Raw genomic sequence first — 22,532 nt, forward strand, 5'->3', positions numbered from 1 at the left:
AAGTTACAGTAATTTGACTAATTTCTACTTAAGTTTTGAGAAAGTCACAAGTCATTTACTTTCAATACCAATCCCCTTTTATTTTAGTACTGATTTGTTTTGTTAAAACTTGCAATAATATTTCTCTCATCATTTTCAAAAACTGCTTGGTGTAACGGGATTTCCTGTTTTTGACATTACACATCATGTTTTTAAGAAAAAAATAGTCACATAGTACATACAACGAGAATTAAAAGTCTCCATCCTCAAGTTTTCACAACATTCTTGTCACTTCTCTGATTTCATCTCACCTAAAGCACACTTCAGGACACGAGACTCTCTTCAAGTAGATACCTATAGCATAAGAGTCAAGTAGAGTGTGAGTGAAACCAATAAACATAGAGTGCAAGATAAGGTACACTTAGAGAAAAGTCAGAATAAGTGATTCATACCTTCTTTGATTTGGCATAGCTGACATATATTGTTCTGCCATGATGGAATGTCCCATCCAACTTGATTGCTTCAGAGGCTCCTTCAGGAGTTACAAACTCAACAAAACCATCGCCTCTACTCCTTCCCGTTGGATCTCTCCTGATTTTGCAAAAATGAACTTCCCCACAATGTTGGAAGATGTCTCTTAAGCCAGCTTCTTCCAATTCATATAGAAAGTTACTAACATAGCAGATGGATTTCCTCTCCATCCCTTCCCTTATTTCTTCCCGTCTATTTTCTACCCAGACTCTTCTCGGAAATGTTGGCAAAGGGGGTCCTTGTGACATAGGGGGTCCTTGATCTGGGAACCTGCAAAAACGGAAATTGTGATTTTATCAAAACTATTCAGAACAACACATGACATGCATTAAAACGGGGCATTCATATTACAATTAAAACATCTTTCAAATAGTCCAAAAGCATGATCTTACAATTGATACGTGGGGTAGCTTTGTAGGGGCACAAAAGCTTGTAATCCAGTTCCAGTTCTACACAATGTTATCCAAAAGAAACAGATTAGAGTACAATATTACATGGATCATTCTATCATCAAATTTCCTTGTTTTCTTCCTAAAAGGATATAGAGAATCTCATCATTGATCTAATGAAAAAAGGAAGTAAGAATTAAGAAGGGTTTGCAAAACCTACAATGGCGTCGTCGTCGTCATCATCTGATTACTAACCACTCTCGCAGGGATTGCCTGTGAAAACAAGAAGAGGGGTAATGTAAAGACAAAGAAGAAGAGGTAAGGGGTAAAGAAATGATAAAGAAAGAAGAAGACGAAACGTGCCTCCTCGGGAAAAGACTTTAAAGAGATGTGTATTTTTCCAACATCGAGGGCTTGTAGATTCCGAACCACACTTACAACTTCAGCTGCAATGGAGGAGAGGCGATAAATTCAGAGATTGTAAGTGAAACAAGTTAACAAAAGCAGAAACTTGGACAAATTTGAAAAAAACCTTCGACTTTGCTGTTGTAAATCAAAGTAGCTCGTCGAAGCGAGTTGTTCATGGCATCTCGGTGAGGCGTTACAGACGCTAGAGATGTCTTTCGCTCTTTATCAAAGAAGTCGAACAAGGCCGATTCCGAGATGTGGCTACCGAAGCCCCATACATAGACCGGAGTCTGTTGTTCCTCCACCATTCTTGTGCTCGTGATCTTGGTAAAGGGAAGAAGAATTGTAAAGGAAGGTGTTTGTTCTTTGGACGAAGAGGGAATTTGAAGAAGAACAAAATTGGAAGAGATAGAGAAGTCATGGCTCTTTGAAAAAGGTTTTTATACTTAGAGGGAGGATTGAATCAAGATTCAAGAATCAAGAAACAGAAAAATCTCAGTTGCTAAAGATCGAAAGAACTGTGTTTCGTCTTCAGACACAGAGAAGAGAAGAGGGTTTTTTTGGAGATTTAGGGATTTCACAAGCGAGTGTGAGAGAGATCGATTGATACGAGCTCGGGCTTAAAAGGGTTTTTTAAAGAATCTTATTATTTTTGTCTATATATTTATTTTAGAAAACCATTTTACGTGAAAAGTCCACTAGACTATTAGGATTAAGGCTTTGGAAGCGACTTCAAGGATGCGGGTTCGACACCCTTCGTGATAGATTTGTTGAGTATTTTTTTATTTTCCACCAAATTTTTTAATTTTCGGCGGCTTCGAGCCATCAAATTTTTCAGGCATTTAAATCATACAGTATATGGCTATGATTCAATCATTTTTCCAATTTGCCTTAAACAAACATAAAGCATATTTATTAGTCTTAACAAACAAATAAATACTAAAAATCCCAGATTATTTAAACACTTTTTTATTATTATAACCCTTGAAATCAATGTGGGAAACGCATCATCGTGTTCGTGTATGACTTTTTTTTTTTTAATTACCAGCAAGGTTAACGGCGCGAGTCTAACCAAATTCCTTATATATGAAATAATATATACTTAAAATGAGAAATATGAACAGTGTGTTTCGACATAATAAACACGTCAACGTTTCTACAAAAACTTTCTGGAATTTGGAAAAGAGTTTAAAATTTTATTTGTAACTTTTTAGTTATATATTATGTTTAATTCGTCTGTTGTACTCTTTGTTTTGTCGCCGTGTTCTTAGATATACTAACCCTCGAGTCTCGTAAAATCGACTTCTCTAATCCATCGTCTCAAACGTCAACCATTTTTTTTTTTTTAACAACAACGTCAAACCTTAACATTCGTCTTATAAACCTAAAATTCTATAAAACCACATGTGTTAAACGTTTTTGTCAACAATATGGAATCGGTCGATTTTGCCGGAAAGCTAATAACAAAAAGACTAGGCATACTACTTCGGGCATTGTGAAGTAGAAAACTAGGCATACTATTTTTTTTATTTTTCTTCATATTGCTAAGTCTGTATCACACTGACTACGTCGGTTACGACAAATACAAGCCAGAGAGAACCATGTTTGTTGAAAGGAATTTCAAATGCAACTGGTGCAGTAATTAGAAGTTGAAAACGCATTAAAACACCGTCTCAAATTACAATGATACAGTAGTATCAACATGGTTTGCGAAAAAAAAAGCTAGAGGATATGGTTTAGTAATAGGAATTTCGTAAACGACTTTCCTAACAGTCCTCTTCTCCAAGCTAAGATGCCATGTGGAACCAAGTTCACCTTCCGGTGTGAAAACAATATCACCGTCATGAATGCCCAACACGGAGTGGGAAGTTCTCATATAATCTTTAGAGTAACTTTGTGTCCAAGGTAAATGAAAAACTTTCGACGACCATTCCTCCTTGTCTTCCAAGATGCAAAACTCAACTGTGCAGTCCATTTTGACACGAGATATAAAAGCTAACTTCCCTTGAAAGTCTATTAGCTTAGACACCCAGCAGAGATGATCATTGGTTTTCACAAGACTGAATACTTCAGTGTTGAGGTCAAAAGTCACAACATGCGTAGTAATAGTAGGATGGTGACGACTTGGGGTCCATGAGTAAGCTTTAAAGTATAAAACGCCATTTATGCATATACCACCCTGGCCACACGTGTGGGCACTCGTAACGGGATAAAGATGAGGAGGCATGCCTTGTATCTTTCTCCACATGTTACCATCTTGTCCCACCGTCAAAACCCAAAACTGCAGATACGTACTTGGGCGTGCATTTAGGTATTCCCATATGCACAATACTTTGAACTGATCAAATATTGGGTCGTATCCTAAAACCAGTAACTCTGTCAAGTTGTCTCTTTCCACCAACATTATGTTTTGAGGTAAGCCTATGGTTTGTCTCGTGGCTGGGTTACATATAAAAAGTTGATTATGTCCAATTGCGCACAACATCAAACCACGGACCGGAGGAGACGTGAAAGATACATCAACTCCTCCACGGAATGTCATATCATGTCGGGTTGGGGCTATAGCACAAGTCGATCGATGAGGCGCTGAGAAGAAAACAAGCGTGTTAGTTTTAAAGCAGCGGAAAAAAAACAAGAGACGTGATCGACTCGAGGAACAAGACAAGCATGAGTCGACAAAGTTTCGACTATGGATTATCCTTGAAAACTCTTTCGATAAACACTTAAACTTCATAAGGCTCTTCACGGGCATCCTTGAGAGTATCTCTACCACGAGATCCATATGGATCCACATTATTTCATCCTCTTCCTTCTCCATAAGTTAGGTTGCAATATTAATTATGGTCGTATTATTCAGAACATAAATTATTTGAACGACTTGTGAGACTTTCCCTTATCTACAAACCAGTAGATATACATCAATATTCCTTAAACTTATATAAGGAAGATTCACATTTATCTCGACAACAATTATATATTGAAAATAAAAACTAATTCAATATTGGACGTAGGCATGGGACGTGGTTGGTGATTCTTTAATTTTGTTTTGTATATCTTATTATAAAATATTTGATGATATATCCTCTTGCTCTGTGTTATCCGCAGTTTTCTTCGTTTTTTTCATCTTTGCATTTTTTTCCTTCTAAATATATAATTAATTAATTTTATGCTTTTAATAATATCTAATCAAATTTAATAACATCATTACCATTTATTCCAGAAATGTACTGTAGATTGAGAAGTAATAATGTATTTGCCTTTTTTGTAAATAATAATAAAGATATAACATACCAACTGTAATAATATCGTTGACAAAAAAAAACTCTTAATATTTAGCTGTCGAAGTAGAAAAATCTCTTGATAATAGCCAAAATACATCAATATAACTAGAGACAATATTACTTTCTTTATTTTAAAAATAGAATAATAAATATTACTTTCTTATATATCATTTGTAGGTTGTTTACAGTTTATTAAGAAATCTGACATTTTTAAATAAGAGAAGAAGAAAAAACACGGAAAAGAACATCTTCACCACTCTCTCTATCCATCATCAAGAATTCAATTTAAAAAATGTCCTAAAATGTTGACCCAAGACGAAGATGAAGAGCTTATTTTGTTCCTGGAGATGCGTCGTCACGAGAAAGGTCACCGACCTATGCTTCTAATGGGTCTGTGTTCGTATATATACCAATAGCTAGGTCCAATACTGTATATTTGTTTACGTGTTAATACGTCGTCGGATTTTTTTATTTCTTTTTGGCAGGATCTGATCATAAAAGTAGCCGGACGACGACGATGTCGTCTCGACAGTACTCTCTCCGAACAACCGCCGCCGATAACTTCCTTTATTCCGAGAACGAGAAGTCCGATTATGAATGGTACGTAATATAATGTCCCCCCCCCCTCCCTTTAATTGTGTTTATGATTTCTCAAAGTCTGATCATGATTTCTATAAAATTCCTTGTAAACATATCCTTTTTTTTTGTTACATTTTGCATCAAAATATTTGTACTTCCAATATCAAAGTGAATTTGATCAATTTTCTAAGACATTCTTGCTAAACTCTAGTGTGTGATCTCTGATGTCTGGTCTTGTTCAGCTGATTTGTACGCATTCTAAAACGTCTCACTCGTGCCTAAAAAGTCCTTTTGCATGAAATAACCATTGCATAAAACAAACTTTTCGATCACTTTTCCTTATGTTTATATATCTTAATTACAACCTTAATTAGTTTTAGTTTAATTTTTTTTTATAATCTCTAAATACTTTCTAAACTTCGCCCTTTTGTCAATGTTCCATTTGGCATGTCTCAAATACAGCCATGAGTTAGACAATTATCAGCAAAAACCGATTTATATATTTGTTGATTGTTCATATTGTTCCGGACCAGGCTGGTTACGCCGCCAGGCTCACCGACTAGAAGCGTAACGAACCAACTCGACTCACCCTACGGAGACCGGATGACTCTTATATCTCGGGTACGGACTCAGTATATATGTCTCATGGTCTCGCCATTCTCTTGGATTTGCGGTACAGTACTCTTCTTCATCATCTCTCATTGTTTTTTTTCTTTCTACGTACAGTTAGAGAACTACAGCAAAGAAGAGAGGGACAACGTACCACCCAAGACCCAAAAGACGTCGTTGCACAATTCCTCCTCTGTTTCTGGAATCAGAAGACCATCGTCCTCTAGTAGCTCAAGGTCAACGAGTAGACCTTCCTCACCATCCAGAAGGTCTACTCCAGCCAAAAGGCCATCAACGCCAACCTCAAGTGCCACCTCAACATCTGCACGTGGCTCATTAACCTCGTCTTCTGCTACTAGTAGCTCAAGATCAACGACCAGAAGACCTTCTTCAAGCTCTGGAATCTCACGTGTTACCTTAACCGCTGCACGTGCCACCAGGCCCGCCACCTCAACCGGCCAACAAACTACTTGTTCAGCCACCTCTACTCGATCCAATAACCGGCCGATGTCGGCGCCTAATTCAAAACCGAGATCGAGGTCAAGCACTCCAACTCGCCGTCCATCTACTCCGTCAGGTTCATCGACTGTATTGAGAACTAAACCGGTGAGTAAACCGGCCTTGTCACAAGGAGCTTCTGCGATCGTGAGATCAAGGCCATGGGAACCTTACGAGATGCCTGGATTCTCTCTAGAGGCGCCGTCGAATCTTAGAACTAAGTTACCGGATAGGCCACAAACCGCTTCAAGTGTCAGAAGCAGAGCATTTGGTGCGTCTAATAGTTCAAGATCAGCGTCCATAGAACGCGAGGTTTCAAGGAGACAGTCTTGTTCGCCTTCTAGAAGCCGGGCTCCGAACAGTGCTCCGAGTGGAAACGTAAATGGTGCTGTTCCTTTGTCACGTGGACGACGAGCAAAGACTACGCACGATGATGGTGGGTTGACAAGTCATGTAGCTAAGGGGAATCAAAAGATGGAGAGAGTTGTAAATGTGAGAAAGCTTGCTCCACCGCGAGTGACAGAAACCAGAGGCAGAGGACTCGGTGGTGATGGTGGCTCCTCCGCTGGGAAGTCGAGCTCGGGATCTGATGGTTTTGGGTTTGGGAGAAACCTATCTAAAAGCTCCATCGACTTGGCCTTGAGACACATGGTACGGTAACATATATGTTATGAAATGAAAAGATTTTAAAAGGGACATATATGTCAACCATGCATGATGTATTATTTAGACGACTTTCAACTTTCGAACATTTCTTCGAGAGTACTTTTGTAATGGTGTCTCTATGTGATAATAGGATGTTAGACAAGGAAGCATGGCGGGGAATTTCCGACCGTCAGTGACGAAAACACCGGCGACGTCATCGTACAGTGTGAGATCATGTAGAAACCGGCCGGTGAGCAGCAGCGGGAGCTCGGAATCGAGTGTCAACATTTTGTGCTTAGACGGTAGCGACGACAATCTCAGCGACATCAGTTATTCTTAAAGTAACCCATGAATCTCTGTCTTGGTGCAGAAAGATACTAATGATCATCAGGTCTTATTAGAGGCTCAAGTATTAGAATGCCCATGAATTTTGGTTTGTATATTACTATATTGATTTTTGAACATAAAAATACTGTATCTTGATAATAATGATACAAATTGTATGTAGTGTTGTCGTAATTGTTACTCACAAGTCACAACTCACAAACTTAATCTGTGTGTTTTTTTGTTTTGTTTACTTTGTTTTTGTTTAGTACGGTGCCACATTTTACTATATAGTTGTAAAAAACAATGATCCCAAACATTCGAAGTCAACAAAAGTTGTCTCTCTGTTTCTTTTGCGTCAAAATAAAATTATACAAGAATTCTTTAGCAACAAAAATAATAATTTTCACATGTTGACAAAAAAGGAATAATCATCGTATATTTTAATTCGATTAATTGAGAACGATGATTTAACGGCTGACATGCGATGCTGGTAGAAACAGGATAACGCATCTAACGCCACGTGTAACAAAGTCTCAGGTATCTTCGTAATTTACATGAAAGCCCCTTCGTCTCTCTCGCCTATAAATATCTTAGAGCCTCTCTTCTTCCTTTTCTCTTGTTGAATAAAAAAAAAAAATCAAGGGACCCAGAAAAACCCTCTTTAGCGGAGAAAAAAAAAAGAAAAAAAAAAAAGAGAGTAGCGAAATTGAGAGAAGTTGAATCTGCAATATTTGTTGTCACGCATTTTTCTCAGGAAACTGTTACTTTCACTACCTTTAGATTTGTTCTTCACAAAGTCCGAATTTGTCGAAATTGGACGATGAATCGTTTAGGTCATAAATCTGTGGTTTATAACGGGGATTCGCGTTTGGGAGAACTTGATGTCTCTTCTTCAGGTCATGAATTCCGATTCCCTAACGATGAGATTCGAATCCACCATCTATCTCCGCCTGGCGAGAGGTGTCTTCCCCTCGCGATTCTTCAGACGATTGCTTCTTTTTCCGTTAGATGCAAGCTTGAGTCATCCGCTCCGGTCAAACCTCCAGAGTTAATGCATCTTCACGCTCTCTGTTTCCATGAATTAAAGGTAGGTTTCCTTTTCGAATTGTTTCCGATTTGGTTGGAGCGTTTTCGGTAGCTTGAATTTTGATGATTTTTGGTGATTTTACACAGACTGCTGTGGTTTTGCTTGGCGATGAGGAGATTCATTTAGTGGCTATGCCAAGTAAGGAGAAGAAGTTCCCGTGCTTTTGGTGTTTCTCGGTTCCTTCAGGTCTTTATGATTCCTGTTTAAAGATGCTCAACACTCGGTGTCTGTCAATTGTGTTTGATCTCGATGAAACTTTGATTGTTGCAAATACCATGAAGTCCTTTGAGGATAGGATCGAGGCTCTTAAAGCTTGGATTTCACGAGAGATTGATCCTGTCAGGATTAATGGAATGTCCGCTGAACTTAAAAGGTATATGGATGATAGGATGCTGCTCAAGCAGTATATTGATAATGACTATGCCTTTGATAACGGAGTTTTGTTAAAGGCTCAGCCTGAGGAGGTCCGCCCAACTTCTGATGGTCTCGAGAAAGTTTTTAGACCCGTGATTAGATTGCCCGAAAAGAATACTGTGCTTACTAGGATTAATCCAGAGGTTAGAAGATCTCTCTCTCTCTCTTGTGGTTGTATTTATTCATTTCATCTTATCTGATTCGTTTTTGGGCTTATCCTTTCTGGAATGTGATAGGATAAGGTCGTTTTAGTGTACATGAGTAATCTGGTTTTTATGTTTTGGGAATAACCAAGTTTTTTTTCTCCTATCTGGGGTTATTTCTGATGCAGATCCGTGACACTAGTGTGCTTGTAAAGCTGAGGCCAGCGTGGGAAGAATTAAGAAGCTATTTGACTGCAAAACTTAGGAAACGTTTTGAAGTTTACGTTTGTACCATGGCTGAAAGGGATTATGCTTTGGAAATGTGGAGACTTCTTGATCCGGAAGCTCATTTAATAAGTCTCAAGGAGCTTCGAGATCGTATTGTATGCGTTAAACCAGGTCAAACCCATCTCTGGCTTCTTTGATTCCCTTGATCTTTGTTTTTGGTACATAAGTGTTTTGCTCCCATTGATGCAGCTTTCTGAGTTCTGTTTTGTTATCTCTTTCATTACTGTTTTTGTGGTGAATTGTTATATATAGTTTGCCTCTTCTGCCTTCCCTCTCTAGTGCCTGATCTGATTTGTTGACCTCTTAGTTTTAAGTATTAAGGACCTGACTATCTGCCTCTGTATCTCTGTGAAACTCACACTAACAATTTTTTTTAATTTTTTTCTTGCTCTTTGCGTTGCAGACGCCAAGAAATCGTTGTTAAGTGTCTTCAATGGTGGCGTTTGTCATCCAAAAATGGCAATGGTCATTGATGACCGTATTAAGGTTTGGGAGGAAAAGGATCAACCACGGGTTCATGCGGTCCCTGCATATCTCCCTTATTATGCTCCACAAGCAGAGGCATGTCGTTACTCTTGCATTAAGCTGTGAATTAAATCCTGTATCGCTTCATTTTCCATGTGTGTATCTAACCTTTCTCTTATACCCATTTTATCAGACAGCCCTTCTCGTTCCAATTCTTTGCGTAGCAAGAAATGTTGCATGCAATGTCAGAGGTTACTTTTTCAAGTAAGTTATCTTGTTTTTGTTTATGTAATGAAATCATGCTGGTTGTTCTTACTACTTCCGGACATTTATGGCAGGGAATTTGATGAGAGTTTGATGAATAGTATATCTTTGGTTTACTATGAAGATGATGTAAAAAATTTACCTCCACCACCGGATGTGAGCAACTATGTCGTTATAGAGGTACCTGCACTTAGAATTTTATCATTGTTAATTGATTGTACAAAATTCTTGCTCCAACTACAATATGCAATCTAGCTATATCTGTCTGTAGGATCCTGGCTTTGCCGCAAATGGAAATATAACAGCTCCTCCAATGATGGAAGGAATGTGTGGGGGTGAAGTGGAACGCAGACTAAACCAAGCGGTCAGTAAAATAATATAAGAAAAGTAGATACAAAATTTGGGATAAGGCGATCTTTAAGTAAAAATATGTTTTGGTGCAAAGCTTAATTTCCTGTTGTAATCTGATTTAAAATTGACTTTTTAATTTCTTGGTGAGAAGGCTGCAGCCGATCATTCTACTCTTCCTGCCACAAGTAACGCTGAGCTAAAACCTGAAACCCCCAAGCCGCAGATAGCAGTCATACCAAATAATTCTAGCACGACAACTGCAGCAGCATTGTTACCTTCGCATAGTACGAACTTTTGACTTTATACAACTTCGAGTTTGGAATTGTACAGTTATTTTGCACGTTAATGTTTGTTTCTGAGATTCTCTGTGTTTTGTCGTCAATCACAATCTAGAACCTAGTTTGCTTGGAGCTCCTAGACGGGATGGCTTCACTTTTTCTGATTGTGGAAGACCCCTTATGATGAGGCCTGTTGTCGATATAAGGAACCAAAACTTTAATCAACCGCCCATTCTGGCTAAAATTCCTATGCAGCCACCTTCGTCTTCTATGCAGCCACCTTCGTCTTCTATGCATTCTCAGGGTGGTAGGTTGGTGGATGATGAGAATAGACCTTCTTTTCCTGGTCGACCTTCAGGAGTTTATCCAAGTCAATTTCCTCATGGAATACAAGGTTCTGCTCCTGTTGCTTCATTCACACACCCTTCTCACTTGAGGAGTGAAGAGGTTAGTTTTGCATTCTAAGTATCTCTCTTTTGACTTCAAAGTATGAGTATCTACGGTCTGAGAATTTTCATGCAGGTGTCAACGGATGATGACCTGAAAAGGCAAAATCCTTCACGTCAAACAGCAGGTATGTTATAGTTTCAACACTAATGTAGTCAAGCTGATACTAAGGTATATTAGATTGTTGAATTTCTCGCCTCCGCTGGTTTTCAGTGTAGTGCTCTTAGATATTGATTTAGGAGAAGATAATTATTGGTTTCCACACCTGATGTATATGTCTACTTGCTGAATCTGTCATAACAAGGTGGAATAATACCTTTTAATATTGGCACTTGTTCAAACTATTTGCAGAGGGTGGATTATCCCAGAGTCATTTGGTATCAAATGGTAGAGAACATCATACAGATGGTGGAAAGAATAATGGCGGGCAGTCTCATTTATTTGTGAGTGCGCTGCAAGAGATTGGAAGAAGATGCGGTTCAAAGGTGCATACTCACATAACCACGCAAGCTATTCCTTTTCCTGTTTTCATGGATTTTGACTAATTCATGTACAATTTTGCAGGTGGAGTTTAGGACTGTGATGAGTACCAACAAAGAGTTACAGTTTTCGGTTGAGGTAAGATGGATCAGCTTGTTTAAGTATTTTTGTCTCATGTTAACTTCACTTTCCTTTTTCTTGTTTTTAATTGCTGTTGTTAATTTACGTAGGTTTTGTTCACGGGTGAGAAGATAGGCATTGGGATGGCAAAAACTAAGAAAGATGCACATCAACAAGCGGCTGAGAATGCTCTTCGAAGTTTGGCTGGTAAAATTTCTTTATTTGTGGATCTATTCACCACTTGTTTTTGGTCCTCTGTGTAGCGAGTACATTTGGTTACAGACTGGTCAATCTTCTTTGTGTTGCTTTATGCAGAAAAGTATGTTGCACATGTATCACCTCTATCTAAAGAAACAGAGAAAGATCCAAGAAATGACGAGAATGGATTTTTGTGGGAAAGCGATGAAGTTGTACCAAATGAAGGACTTGAAGAGAAAGCACCTAAAGAAAGCATTCCTCAGTTGTGAGTTTTGTCGCCAATGCCAAATATGGGTTGAAAGAGTGATGTGGGGAAGAAGCCATTAGGTAAATATTCCTTACCGGTGTGAGAAACCTATAAAGGCAAAGATCTAAAAGGTAACGAAGTGCCAAATAAGGGACTTTTTGATTATGAAAATATATAGCCTATCCCCTTGAGAGCTAGTAGTCTCATGACTCTTGTTGTTTTGGTTACTATAGAGTTTTGAGAAGGTGAATATGAAACCTTGCACCCAAGGCTCCGCCGGAATTAGGTTTATGTTTGGTATAGGTGATTGTATATTATTTTTAGTATAAGGTGATGGTTTTTTTGTTGTTGTTGTTGTTGGTTCATAAGAGCAGCATTACAAGGGATTTATGTAGTTTGATTTAGAATTCTTTAGTTTGTAGCTCATAGCCTCAATACTGTATGGCTAAACCAAACTTCACAATACCCATAGTCATAGTTCATTTTATAAATGACCGTATGTTCCTACAGGGGTCGTTTGTAATTTGATTGAAGAATTGGTACAGTCTATTAAATTTATCGCCGCTACCCACTGAATTCTACCAACAAGATACTGCATATGGTTTTATGGAAATTTCGATTATATATTGGGCTTAAATTGCACATGACACTCCTCGAGGTTTACAAAAATGTTTTAAGGAAAAAAAGAGGTGCTCCTAAACGTACGGCGTTGGCACCTTGGCCCTTCTCGAAGAGCACCACAAGTTCAAAACGATAAACCATAAAAGAAATGTACAACAACTAGATCTTCTATAAAAGATTAATATACACATTTTGTGATAATCATGATCATCATCATTTGTGTAGGAAATTGGAATTGTAAGACCAATCATATGATAATCATGATCGCCATCATTAATGTAACAACAACAATACAATTGGATCCACATGATATATGTACTAAACACTAGCACTCCATTCTTTCCTCATCTCTCTGTCAAAACCATTTGATCATACATATATACAAAGACAACACTACATGAATTCAATCTACTATCAATTCTCATAGATACAAAACGTAAAGATGAGCAGAAAGAAGAAGGCAGCGCACCTTTTAAGAACAATTTTGACTATCTGTCTGAAACCATGGGAGAATCATCTTCTTGAGGCTCTTTTTCCGGTGAATGTATGCACTCAAAACTTTTTTTGTGTTTAGAAAAGTCTGAAGTTGCTTAGAAGCTTGCGAAGTGTTCTACGTCCCCATTGGATATCATTCTCTAAAAGCATATCCGGCGTTCCAAGCGGCTCTGTCTCTAGCCGCTGCTGCTCTTCCTCTACTACATTGTATTGCCTCTGATCTACACTTTTCACTGCTTCTAGCTCCGATTTGTCCAATAATGAAATCGCTTTTACTTTCTCTTTCTTGATTATTTCTCCTTTGGTTTCTTGCTTCTTATCTACCTGCAAATAGCTTTCTCCATTCATTAAATAAGACAATAAGGCCATTTACAGCTGAAAATCATATTGCTGGAGAATGAACTAACAGTCTTAAAGTACAGAGTCTTAGATTAGCTTAAAGACATAGTTAAAGAAACTTTTATTTTTAATCAACTGGGGCAACTAATATACAGTGTATCAATGAAAGAAGAACAGTCTTATTCTACAAAAAAAACATGATGTCTTAAAGCATCAACATGCATAGATTTCATTACCATCTACAGCCGTGTGTAGATTTTATAGAAAAAACAAAAACATGAAAATTTAAGAACTTATCAGGTTATATTACCTCCAGGAACGTTTCTGCTTTACCTTCGTTAATAACTTCCATATCTTCATTTTCCAATTCAGACAGAGAAACCAATCCAGGGACCAAAACTGGACTTTCTTCCTCGGTAAACATGGCTTCGCTGGTCACATCCCGAGCAGTCAAAGCTCCATTAGAAGATTCCATAGTTTTCTCACTTAGTATATCTGCAGACTCATCACTTACGTATCCCGCATTCTCTACAACTACTACTGAAGAGTTTTGGTGTACAGTAGTACCAAACACTTCATCCACCTCTTCTCTAATGGTGTCAACCCTCACGCTTTGCTTAGGGTGAGTGATACTGTCTTCTTGATTGAATGGCACATAATCTTCCTCAATCATCATCTGGAGATCAGCATTATCCCAGTTTTCACATATCCTGATTGTTTTATTAGTTTCCCAGGTCTCAAGAGACCGGTTTGGACCTGGTTGCCACAAGATCTCCCCAGTCTGCGCCTTTAGTATGAACTTGAACTCAACCAATCTTCCAACAGGCATATCCTAAGTAGAAAGAAGAAATCACATCAGAGTATTGCTAACACACATTCAATGATTCAAGTATCTAAAACTCTTACAGAACCTACATGTAACAACAACATAGATGCATACCAGGTCTAAGGTCCAGACATTCCCATCTGACCAGTTCAGTGGCAAAGCAGTTTCTGGATCCCAGAGGCCACCAAACACAGGATCATCACCAAGAATGAAAAAATGTTCACCAAAGACACACTCTTTCCGCAATTGGAACCTTACACGAACCTTTTTTGTAAGAGCTTCTTCGTTCACCTATAAACACAATTATAAATCTGTATGAAGACAGAGCATAAAGTAACTGTAGAGGAGAACACAAACATAAAAACGAAAGACCAATGGGAAATTGAATGATAAAGCTAAGAGTTATAATTAATTACCTGAGAATCCTTAATCGAAGAAAAACGAAGCCGAATTGGCTTAAGAGTCCTGCGCTGAGCAGAATCTAAACGTAAAAACTTGAAGTGATGAAACGTTTTCCATGGAACACAAGGGAAGATCTCTGTCCCACAGCGAAAAATTCGTGGATGAGAATCTTCGAGAAGGATCTTAGATGGAGAAGAAGAAGAAGAAGTTAGGGTTCCAATGCCAATCATCTTCATCAGAAAGAGTTCTTGTCTTGGTTCAAAAGAGAAGAGACATCATTAGTTGAGTTAGGGAGATTTGTATTTAGGAAAGCAAAGCATAAGTCCACGTGGCATATCTCTGTGATCGTTGGAGTTCTCTTTTATTATACTGACAGGTCGGTGCTCACCCGCATTTATTTTGTACCGTCCGATTTACGCGATTGTTTCCCACGTGACTGTAACGAATTTTCTTGGATCCTGCGTAACAGTTAGTAAACAAAACAAAAAAAAAGCCCATGGGCCAAATTAATGGATTCATTGTCATTAATTTTGACTTCAGTGGGGAAAACTAAAAAAAAGACTTGTTTGTTTTTCTCCTCTCAGCTCCACCACAGTGCTTGTTTCATTTCTAGCTTTAGATCGTTGTCTATGTCAATGAACAGCTTGGAATGATCATCGGAGGAACAATACAACGAACTTATACGGCTGCATAATTTGCATCTCTCTAGTTGTGACTTGTTGTTGTTGTTGTTGAGCTGATATTATCAAATCATCAATAATGAGATTAATGAAAGTAATGTGATATAGGTTGTCAAGGTCAAAATGCTTACATATACCTTGACAAGTCGTGTGTAGGAAACTGATTATGCATATACCAATCAAGCAACTTCGCTATAAAAAAATAAACAAAGCTAACCGAGTCATATATTCGAGTTTGGACCTCTCGTTATTTGGCTTATTGCATATTTCAAATGTATTTGATATTTAAATTGGTTAGTCAATCGTAAATGGCAGCGTCTTATTCATTAATTCAAAATAATATCAAAAGTTAAAACCTAACAAACATAGTTTAACTAGTATATTGTAAAATAATAACCTTATGAAAGCTAGAAAGATTGAAGAGATACCTAGACAATTTGTCCTACAAGATAACTGGATCTTTAAATACACACGTCTTTTTCCAAAATCATGTTGCAACAACCAAATTAACAATACTATCACTGATTTAAAATTCAAACAGATATATCAATTCGATATAAATCAGTACTTTTCAAAAGAAGATAAAAAAAAGTAAGGAGAAATACATATCGAATTTATTGTTATTATCTTCCGTGTTAGCAAAAAGTTTACCAATAAGGCAATAATTGATACGTTCGTAATATTGAATGACAAATAAAGTTTATGTAGTCTTCATATGAAACAGTTCTTGATATGTATATAGTAGTACTACTGTAGTAGTTTTTTGCGTTTCATCACTTCAAGATAACCCCAAATAATTGAAAAGAACAAAAAAATACATTTACAGAAGACTTAATTTTCCCAATATTTCGTTTCACCAATATTAATTGTTTAATATGTCAAAGATGTCTACGTCGTGTACGTTCTTAACTTTTCAAAACTAGACAGCCCTCCAAAGGCAAGAAACATGGTCAAAACAAGAGATAAAACAAACAGACACACATAGAACTCAAAAGTGGTCTCTTTCTCATCTATCTAAAGTTTTCTTTTTCTTTTCTGGTTTCCAATTCAGTTCTGCTTTTTTTTTCATGGATCATGATATAGAGAAGAGATTCACAGTAATGATTGATCACAGACGGCTAAACCAATCTGCATCATCACCACTTTTCACTGTGTTTTCGATCACTTTTATAGCTCTGATCTTGGTTACAACGTTGGTTCGGATGTCTAATTTCTCGATGCAACTGCGGAGTGATGATTACTCAGAGGTGAAGATAGAGATCAAAAGAGTGATTCCACACTTACCTCTAAGCTCTGAGAAGGATGGTGAAAGGAAAAATCCGATCAAGCAAAAATATACACAACAAACGATGCAATCTCCTAATCTGAAAACCAAAGAGAAACTCCAAGTTATTGAGACTTTTAGTGGAGATAACTTGTCTGAGAAGTTTCAAAAGAGGGTTATTGAGTTTGTCGGTGATGGATGTGAAGTCAACTTCGTCATGACATGGATATCATCAGCAGAGTTCTTCGGCAAAAGAGAGGTATTAGCTATTGAAAGTGTCTTTAAGTCTCATCCTCGTGGTTGCTTAATGATCCTATCCGCAACCTTGGATTCTCCTCAAGGTTATACAATCTTCAAACCGTTTCTCGATCGTGGTTACAAAGTTCTTGCAGTCACACCGGATTTGTCTTTTCTACTCAAAGGAACCGCGGGAAAATCATGGCTCGAGGAAATAAAGACTGGTAAAACAGACCCCGGGAAGATACCTTTAGCTCAGAATCTCTCAAACCTCATGAGGCTTGCTTACTTGTACAAATATGGAGGTGTTTACTTAGACACAGACATGATTGTTCTGAAAAGCTTCAAAGGTCTTAGAAACGTGATTGGAGCACAAACTCTTGATCCTTCGTCGAAAAATTGGACAAGATTGAACAACGCGGTACTAATATTCGACAAGAAACATCCTCTGTTACTCAAATTCATCGAAGAATTCGCTAACACTTTCAACGGAAACATATGGGGATACAATGGACCGTACCTTGTTTCTCGAGTGGCTAGAGCCGTGGAAGGTTCTAGTGGCTATAACTTCACCGTCATGCGACCTTCTGCTTTCTATTCGGTAAACTGGCTCGAGATTAAGAAGTTGTTCAGAGTGGCTAAAACAGAGAAAGACTCGAGATGGGTCAAAGTCAAGCTTCTTCATATGCGGAGGAGCGGCTATGGTTTGCATCTGTGGAATAAGTTTAGCAAGAAGTATGAAATTGAACAAGGAAGTGCCATGTGGAAATTGGTTTCAGAGAACTGCATCATCTGTGACACTAGTTCTGCATCATAATTCACTGTTTCAATTTGTTCCATTAGTTTACACACACACTGTTGATAACTTGTTGTTGATAAATGATAAAGAATTTAAAAACCTTCACGTCTTATTTAAAGCCCAATAAGAAGTAAACAAATCGCCTTCGCTTTAAAGCCTAATATTTTTACATTGGGCCTATATAAGCCTGCTAGGTTTCACATCAAGAACCCTAACACTTTTTTTTTTCTTTTTTTTGACAACAGAACCCTAACACTTGTATTCTAAAATTCCAAAGTTGCTTTTCATACTTTGCCTTGCCATAAGAAATTTCAAAATTGGGCGAAATAAAAAGAACCGAGTACTATTGTCCTGGGGAGTCAAATATGACAGATTGGCTGATTGATTAAAATGATAACCATTTTGTCAGCATCCAGTTGTTTTCTACCAGTTTAGGAAGACATATTAGTCTTGTCATAAAACTTGAAAATTAGCTCGTGACAAACACCAAAAGGCACCAGCTCGCTACGCTAATCACGTGATTTTAAACCAAATTTCAGATTTCTTCAACATGGTTAATTATAGCCAAAAATATAGATATATATCCTTTTTATACATACGAAAAAGGGTTCAATCACACTTTCACACATCACTAGCGGCGGCTTGATTTAACGGCGGTGGTGACCTCCAGCGGTGATCGGAGCAGGAGGCGGCGGTTTGCACTGATAGCATTTTGCAAAGAGGCCAAAAGTGTCAATTTGTCTTATGAAGTTGGTCATGCTAGCCCATCCGCCAAACCCGAACCCGAGAACTAGGACCCAAACCACCACGAAAGCGTTTATCACGTAGACTGCGACCCAGCTAGGCAAAAAGAACGGTGGTTTTTCCGCCGCGTTCTGCCAGATCATCACGTACGTGTCAACAAAAAAACAAATCAATACATCGTATATATATCTTTGCATGAACCAATCTACTTATTTAATCATCAACGAGAATATATGTTAGAGACATTTATAAACTAGTCAATTGTAATATTAATGGTCACATTGTATACCATACGGACCTACCTCATTGATTTGGGATTAAATGCAAAAGTATAAGCCAGCTCATAACACTCTACCTATTTTATATCTCAATCTCTCTCCTCCAATAATTTTTCCCAATTTTTTTGGGGGTATCGATCTATTCAAAACTAGTATCTATCTAATGAAATAAATGTATGTCATCCACTGAATTCATAAAATCTACATACATTATAGCTGAGGAATGGTAAACATGTAAGCGAGAGAGGAATATAGGTAATACCCGGCGGGCAGAGGCGGTGCGGTAGGTGAGCATGTGGGCTAAGGCAGGGATGATGTACACGGTGAAGCTAACTAGTAAGGCTCCAACTGCCGAGTTTATTGGCCCAAAAAACGGAAAAATGATGGCTAAGAACCATATCGGTACCACCACCGGTAGCCTCACCAGCGCTCTTAGACATATGCTCTTCGTGTGGTGCATTCCGATCGCTTTTTCCCATACGAAGTACAATGGCGTACACGCAAACCCAAATGTTATAAACTGTATACAAAATAAAACATTCATTAAGTACTTATAAACATTTTCATTTATAAAAATGTTATAATCAATTTTAATTAAATGGTTAGACGCATTGGTCTATCCATGTAACCTATATATAATATATAAGATGATTCGTTATATATAGTATTAATTTCATTATGAAAGAGAATAATGTTCTTGGGATGGACCGGTACCGTATAGTATATAAAAGCATGTCCTTGGACAAACCATTAATGCATATAGTGGAACATGTTACATGTGTATTAAGTTACGATAGGAACCTGATGGATGAGCATGAGGATGACGGCGGCATCACGGAAACGCGTTTTAGGGAGGAGAGAGAAAGCGTTTGAGTGGTTGAGAAGCTGGTCGCCGAAAGCCCAGTAGACGGCGGAGGCTGACGGAAGCGTTAACGTGAAGACGTACAGGGTCGCCATCAAGTAGATGCTCTTAAACTTCCTTGGTTTCCACATCGCATGCATTATTTCCCTGCAATTTTTAATTTTCTAAAATTTTTAAAAGAAAGAATACTATGTTAAAGGAAAATGGCATAAAAGTCTTAAATGTTGGATCCATGGGTCCGGCCAGAGATTGGCCGTCCGGTCCGACCACTGTGGTTACGTTACGTATAGATAAGATTTCCAATGATCGTAAAAATATGTTTATAAAAAAAAAAAAGTTCTTAACGTTTTTTAGTCTAGTATATATAGTCTATACTAGCTAGTGTGTTAAAAAGGTAAATAGAATTTTTCTGGTAAATTTGTCTTTATTTATTTCGTAATAATGATTTTGTCTGTTTGTGCGTTTAGTACAGAACCTAAAGCAACCGGCAAAAGCTGCATATATAGAAGCTAAAAGAGATGAGTTTTTTTAAAAGAAGAAACATGATCTTCAGAGTAATTACTTTTTCTAAAAAAAAATATTTGCAAAAAAACAATGGTGTATGTGAAAATAAATTATAAAATGCTTTATTCAATTAATTGTTAGGAATGCATCACTATTAACAACCTAGATAAATTGTTTAGTTTCTTTAATTTCTTTTTTGGCGAATTAGACAATGCATGAGAAAATTAAAAAGACTTACACGGTCACAGCGTGTCCACCGAAGGTATAGAGGATGTTGGTGGCACCGGTAAAGTACAACACAAGCTTGGTCGGACCGGAATGTGTCACACCCTCCGCCTACAAAACCAGCAGATCTCACAACCGGTTTAAGCCTCTATTGTTTCATTGTTTTTTTTTTTTGGTTTTTCCAAATTGATAAAAGCGATTTGATAGATGACATACCTGGCCATGGAGAAAAGCAGCGATGGTAAGGTACCAAGCAGTGTAGGTGGTCATGGCAAGGCCGAGGAAAGACCAAATACGGTAATTGTGGAAAGATGGTATGAAAACGGTAGTGGCACAACAAGCACCAAATATGTAAGTCCATGTCCTCTTGTCTAACCTATCATTTATGTAATATATATTGCTGCACCACCACACCAACAACAAACACACATAAATTAATTATATGGTATTTTGGTGATTAAGAACGTATTAGCCCCTATATTATAGTTATACTAGTAAATTTAAAAGATTGAAAAGAAAAAGAAAGTGGTAAAAAAAAAAGGAAGAAGTACCTAGCACAAGCAATGAGCTGGATGACTGATCCGAATAACAAGAAGGTGCAATTAAATGCGAGCCCCGCTGCTTTCCAGTACGGACCCAGCAGCCCATCAAGCACTTCAAACCACTTCCCATTTTATTTTTTTGTTTAAACAAAACATGCAATTCAATTCAGTATATACATACATGGGATTGAAATCAAATATGTTAAACTAAAATACTACATATAGATTAGGAAGAAATTACTTGAATAACGTGATTTTTGAAGGATTTGGCCTCTTGTTTCTCCATACGGGTACGATACTCGACGTAAAGAACACTGATGAGATAAGCAGTCCAAGACCCCATTAACCCATAGAATATTTGAAGCAATATTCCTGATAACATTCCCAACTGCGAGAACGAATACGGCAGTGTCAACAGCACTTGTGCCACCTGCATCCATTTTTTTTAATACAAACCTTATTTATTATTTATTTCAAGAATGTTTTATGAAAAAAAAAAACATCTAGGACAAACAGAAAAGAGTAATTTGGTCTTATTATAATAAAGAAACTTTGTTTTTATTTATTTATTTATAAACGTAATTATTAATGTACTTACTTGATTGGATGCACAGCTAAACCAAGCGTCCCAAGCGGACCCGCCATGCCAGAGGAAGCTCTTAATACTGAATCCATCGCCTTCGTGGTCTATATTCTCCTCCGCCGTTGAATCTTCCACTTTTCTAACGGCCACCTCATCCTCCCCGGAGACCACTATCGCCTCCTCCGCTTGTTGTTTCTCACCCGACATTAGCTATCGATTAATATGTTTACACAAAGAAAGTTATGTCTCGAGAAATATATAAATAATTGAAAAGGTTTTCTTGATTAGAAAAGATATCATCTTTTGAAGAAAGAAAAATTTGTCTTCAAGCTCTTACCTATTTTTTCCTTTTTGTCTGAGAGGAAACACAGAGACTTTAGCTCTATCTCGTTCTCCAACCTCCGAAGCAAAAGGCAGAGTCTTTAATAAATGATAAGGAGAGCCACAAAGACAGAGAGATAGAGAGAGAGAGAGAATGAGAAAGATTGGATGGAAGAGAGATATAGAGTGAAGAGCTCTGCTTCGTTAAGAATTGTGAGTGAGTAGGAGAGTAGTGTAATAACGAAGAAGTCTACTTATTAAAACAAAAATGCTCTGTTTTGAACTTTTAATGCGGCCGCCTTTGTTATAAGTGTATGTTCAGAGAGAGGTAAAAGAAAAAGAGAGAGAGAGAGAGAGAGAGAGAGAGAGAGAGAGAGAGAGAGAGAGAGAGAGAGAGAGAGAGAGCATAAAAGCAGGAAGCTTTTTCTATTTCTTCTTTCTTTTTACCTGCTTCTATATGATTCCATCATTTGGACTTGTGTATTTAAAAATCGTCTCTTTCCACACTGTTTTAAAAGTTTATATAAAATTCGAATAAATGTGGTAATCTAATCATCCATGGTTTTGGTTTTGGGAATATGCGGAACTACCAAATACTAACACTATGGTTTTTACGACCTTTTTTTAGTATATTTTTTGGCCGGTCATATAGTTTTAATGAAATTTTAACTTATTGGTTTTTAAGCACTTGTCATATTCAGAGTGTTCACTTCACAAAATATTTCTATTATCATATTTTGTTAATCCATACACAAAAATTTTGACACTTTTTTAGTGCACAT

The 22,532-nt window shown here is 37.6% G+C and overlaps 7 protein-coding genes across 12 annotated transcripts; 3 read left to right on the forward strand and 4 right to left on the reverse strand.

The window, feature by feature from the left end:
- Positions 1 to 93: 93 nt before the first annotated feature.
- Positions 94 to 1,915, reverse strand: LOC104734175 (uncharacterized). Its single transcript, XM_010453701.3, has 6 exons — positions 1,432 to 1,915; positions 1,263 to 1,345; positions 1,120 to 1,172; positions 903 to 959; positions 432 to 780; positions 94 to 333 (listed from the first exon to the last, which is right to left on the reverse strand). The coding sequence occupies exons 1-6, from the start codon at positions 1,613 to 1,615 to the stop codon at positions 322 to 324; spliced, it is 738 nt and encodes a 245-aa protein (XP_010452003.1). The 5' UTR covers positions 1,616 to 1,915; the 3' UTR covers positions 94 to 321.
- Positions 1,916 to 2,985: 1,070 nt separating this feature from the next.
- Positions 2,986 to 3,849, reverse strand: LOC109128305 (putative F-box protein At4g38870). Its single transcript, XM_019234427.2, has one exon. It carries the CDS (start codon positions 3,847 to 3,849, stop codon positions 2,986 to 2,988), a length of 864 nt encoding a protein of 287 aa, XP_019089972.2.
- A 908-nt stretch (positions 3,850 to 4,757) lies between these two features.
- Positions 4,758 to 7,509, forward strand: LOC104734176 (uncharacterized). Its single transcript, XM_010453702.2, has 5 exons — positions 4,758 to 4,978; positions 5,074 to 5,188; positions 5,701 to 5,788; positions 5,894 to 6,925; positions 7,071 to 7,509. Exons 1-5 carry the CDS (start codon positions 4,891 to 4,893, stop codon positions 7,257 to 7,259), a joined length of 1,512 nt encoding a protein of 503 aa, XP_010452004.2. The 5' UTR covers positions 4,758 to 4,890; the 3' UTR covers positions 7,260 to 7,509.
- A 352-nt stretch (positions 7,510 to 7,861) lies between these two features.
- LOC104734180 (RNA polymerase II C-terminal domain phosphatase-like 2) lies at positions 7,862 to 12,537 on the forward strand. 3 transcript variants are annotated; one of them, XM_010453705.3, is made up of 14 exons: positions 7,862 to 8,333; positions 8,420 to 8,890; positions 9,079 to 9,289; positions 9,582 to 9,739; positions 9,837 to 9,907; positions 9,982 to 10,087; positions 10,179 to 10,271; positions 10,410 to 10,542; positions 10,652 to 10,983; positions 11,059 to 11,110; positions 11,335 to 11,468; positions 11,548 to 11,601; positions 11,694 to 11,790; positions 11,899 to 12,537. In XM_010453705.3, exons 1-14 carry the CDS (start codon positions 8,067 to 8,069, stop codon positions 12,048 to 12,050), a joined length of 2,331 nt encoding a protein of 776 aa, XP_010452007.2. In that variant the 5' UTR covers positions 7,862 to 8,066; the 3' UTR covers positions 12,051 to 12,537. The 3 variants fall into 3 exon arrangements, 2 of the variants coding, with proteins under 2 accessions (XP_010452007.2, XP_087336440.1); XR_015577469.1 differs by having other exon boundaries at positions 7,863 to 8,333; positions 9,582 to 9,743; positions 9,841 to 9,907; positions 10,163 to 10,271; XM_087480314.1 differs by having other exon boundaries at positions 7,863 to 8,333; positions 9,582 to 9,743; positions 9,841 to 9,907.
- Positions 12,538 to 12,901: 364 nt separating this feature from the next.
- LOC104734179 (uncharacterized) lies at positions 12,902 to 15,079 on the reverse strand. Of its 4 annotated transcripts, none has more exons than XR_015577470.1 (5): positions 14,726 to 15,041; positions 14,424 to 14,600; positions 13,794 to 14,315; positions 13,119 to 13,468; positions 12,902 to 13,001 (listed from the first exon to the last, which is right to left on the reverse strand). XR_015577470.1 is itself a non-coding variant. In XM_010453704.3 (4 exons), exons 1-4 carry the CDS (start codon positions 14,945 to 14,947, stop codon positions 13,220 to 13,222), a joined length of 1,170 nt encoding a protein of 389 aa, XP_010452006.1. In that variant the 5' UTR covers positions 14,948 to 15,079; the 3' UTR covers positions 12,902 to 13,219. The 4 variants fall into 4 exon arrangements, 2 of the variants coding, with proteins under 2 accessions (XP_010452006.1, XP_019090601.1); XR_015577471.1 differs by having other exon boundaries at positions 13,817 to 14,315; positions 14,726 to 15,009; XM_010453704.3 differs by having other exon boundaries at positions 12,902 to 13,468; positions 14,726 to 15,079.
- Positions 15,080 to 16,299: 1,220 nt separating this feature from the next.
- On the forward strand, positions 16,300 to 17,889 carry LOC109128472 (uncharacterized). Its single transcript, XM_019234851.2, has one exon. The coding sequence runs from the start codon at positions 16,459 to 16,461 to the stop codon at positions 17,707 to 17,709; it is 1,251 nt and encodes a 416-aa protein (XP_019090396.2). The 5' UTR covers positions 16,300 to 16,458; the 3' UTR covers positions 17,710 to 17,889.
- A 307-nt stretch (positions 17,890 to 18,196) lies between these two features.
- Positions 18,197 to 22,310, reverse strand: LOC104734181 (auxin transporter-like protein 1). The gene is made up of 9 exons (XM_010453707.3): positions 21,767 to 22,310; positions 21,445 to 21,639; positions 21,088 to 21,276; positions 20,856 to 20,968; positions 20,521 to 20,704; positions 20,318 to 20,415; positions 19,515 to 19,722; positions 18,976 to 19,233; positions 18,197 to 18,566 (listed from the first exon to the last, which is right to left on the reverse strand). Exons 2-9 carry the CDS (start codon positions 21,634 to 21,636, stop codon positions 18,339 to 18,341), a joined length of 1,470 nt encoding a protein of 489 aa, XP_010452009.1. The 5' UTR covers positions 21,637 to 21,639; positions 21,767 to 22,310; the 3' UTR covers positions 18,197 to 18,338.
- Positions 22,311 to 22,532: the final 222 nt, after the last annotated feature.

This window comes from Camelina sativa, chromosome 13, assembly GCF_030686135.1.
Source record: "Camelina sativa cultivar CO46 ecotype springtype chromosome 13, ASM3068613v1".
In the NCBI taxonomy this organism is placed as follows: Eukaryota; Viridiplantae; Streptophyta; class Magnoliopsida; order Brassicales; family Brassicaceae; genus Camelina; species Camelina sativa.

Coding starts and splice junctions, on each gene's coding strand:
- LOC104734175 (XM_010453701.3), bottom strand. CDS start 1,615: ATGGTGGAGGAACAACAGACTCCGGTCTATGTATGGGGCTTCGGTAGC. Junction 960..1,119: donor ATGACGACGACGACGCCATT/GTAGGTTTTGCA, acceptor AACATTGTGTAG/AACTGGAACTGGATTACAAG. Junction 781..902: donor AGCTACCCCACGTATCAATT/GTAAGATCATGC, acceptor CCGTTTTTGCAG/GTTCCCAGATCAAGGACCCC.
- LOC109128305 (XM_019234427.2), bottom strand. CDS start 3,849: ATGACATTCCGTGGAGGAGTTGATGTATCTTTCACGTCTCCTCCGGTC.
- LOC104734176 (XM_010453702.2), top strand. CDS start 4,891: ATGTTGACCCAAGACGAAGATGAAGAGCTTATTTTGTTCCTGGAGATG. Junction 4,979..5,073: donor CCGACCTATGCTTCTAATGG/GTCTGTGTTCGT, acceptor TCTTTTTGGCAG/GATCTGATCATAAAAGTAGC. Junction 5,189..5,700: donor GAGAAGTCCGATTATGAATG/GTACGTAATATA, acceptor GTTCCGGACCAG/GCTGGTTACGCCGCCAGGCT.
- LOC104734180 (XM_010453705.3), top strand. CDS start 8,067: ATGAATCGTTTAGGTCATAAATCTGTGGTTTATAACGGGGATTCGCGT. Junction 8,334..8,419: donor TCTGTTTCCATGAATTAAAG/GTAGGTTTCCTT, acceptor GATTTTACACAG/ACTGCTGTGGTTTTGCTTGG. Junction 10,984..11,058: donor CTCACTTGAGGAGTGAAGAG/GTTAGTTTTGCA, acceptor ATTTTCATGCAG/GTGTCAACGGATGATGACCT.
- LOC104734179 (XM_010453704.3), bottom strand. CDS start 14,947: ATGAAGATGATTGGCATTGGAACCCTAACTTCTTCTTCTTCTTCTCCA. Junction 14,316..14,423: donor ATGTCTGGACCTTAGACCTG/GTATGCATCTAT, acceptor CTTTCTACTTAG/GATATGCCTGTTGGAAGATT. Junction 13,469..13,793: donor AAGCAGAAACGTTCCTGGAG/GTAATATAACCT, acceptor AGCTATTTGCAG/GTAGATAAGAAGCAAGAAAC.
- LOC109128472 (XM_019234851.2), top strand. CDS start 16,459: ATGGATCATGATATAGAGAAGAGATTCACAGTAATGATTGATCACAGA.
- LOC104734181 (XM_010453707.3), bottom strand. CDS start 21,636: ATGTCGGGTGAGAAACAACAAGCGGAGGAGGCGATAGTGGTCTCCGGG. Junction 21,277..21,444: donor TTAGCTGTGCATCCAATCAA/GTAAGTACATTA, acceptor AAATGGATGCAG/GTGGCACAAGTGCTGTTGAC. Junction 19,723..20,317: donor GGTGGACACGCTGTGACCGT/GTAAGTCTTTTT, acceptor TAAAAATTGCAG/GGAAATAATGCATGCGATGT.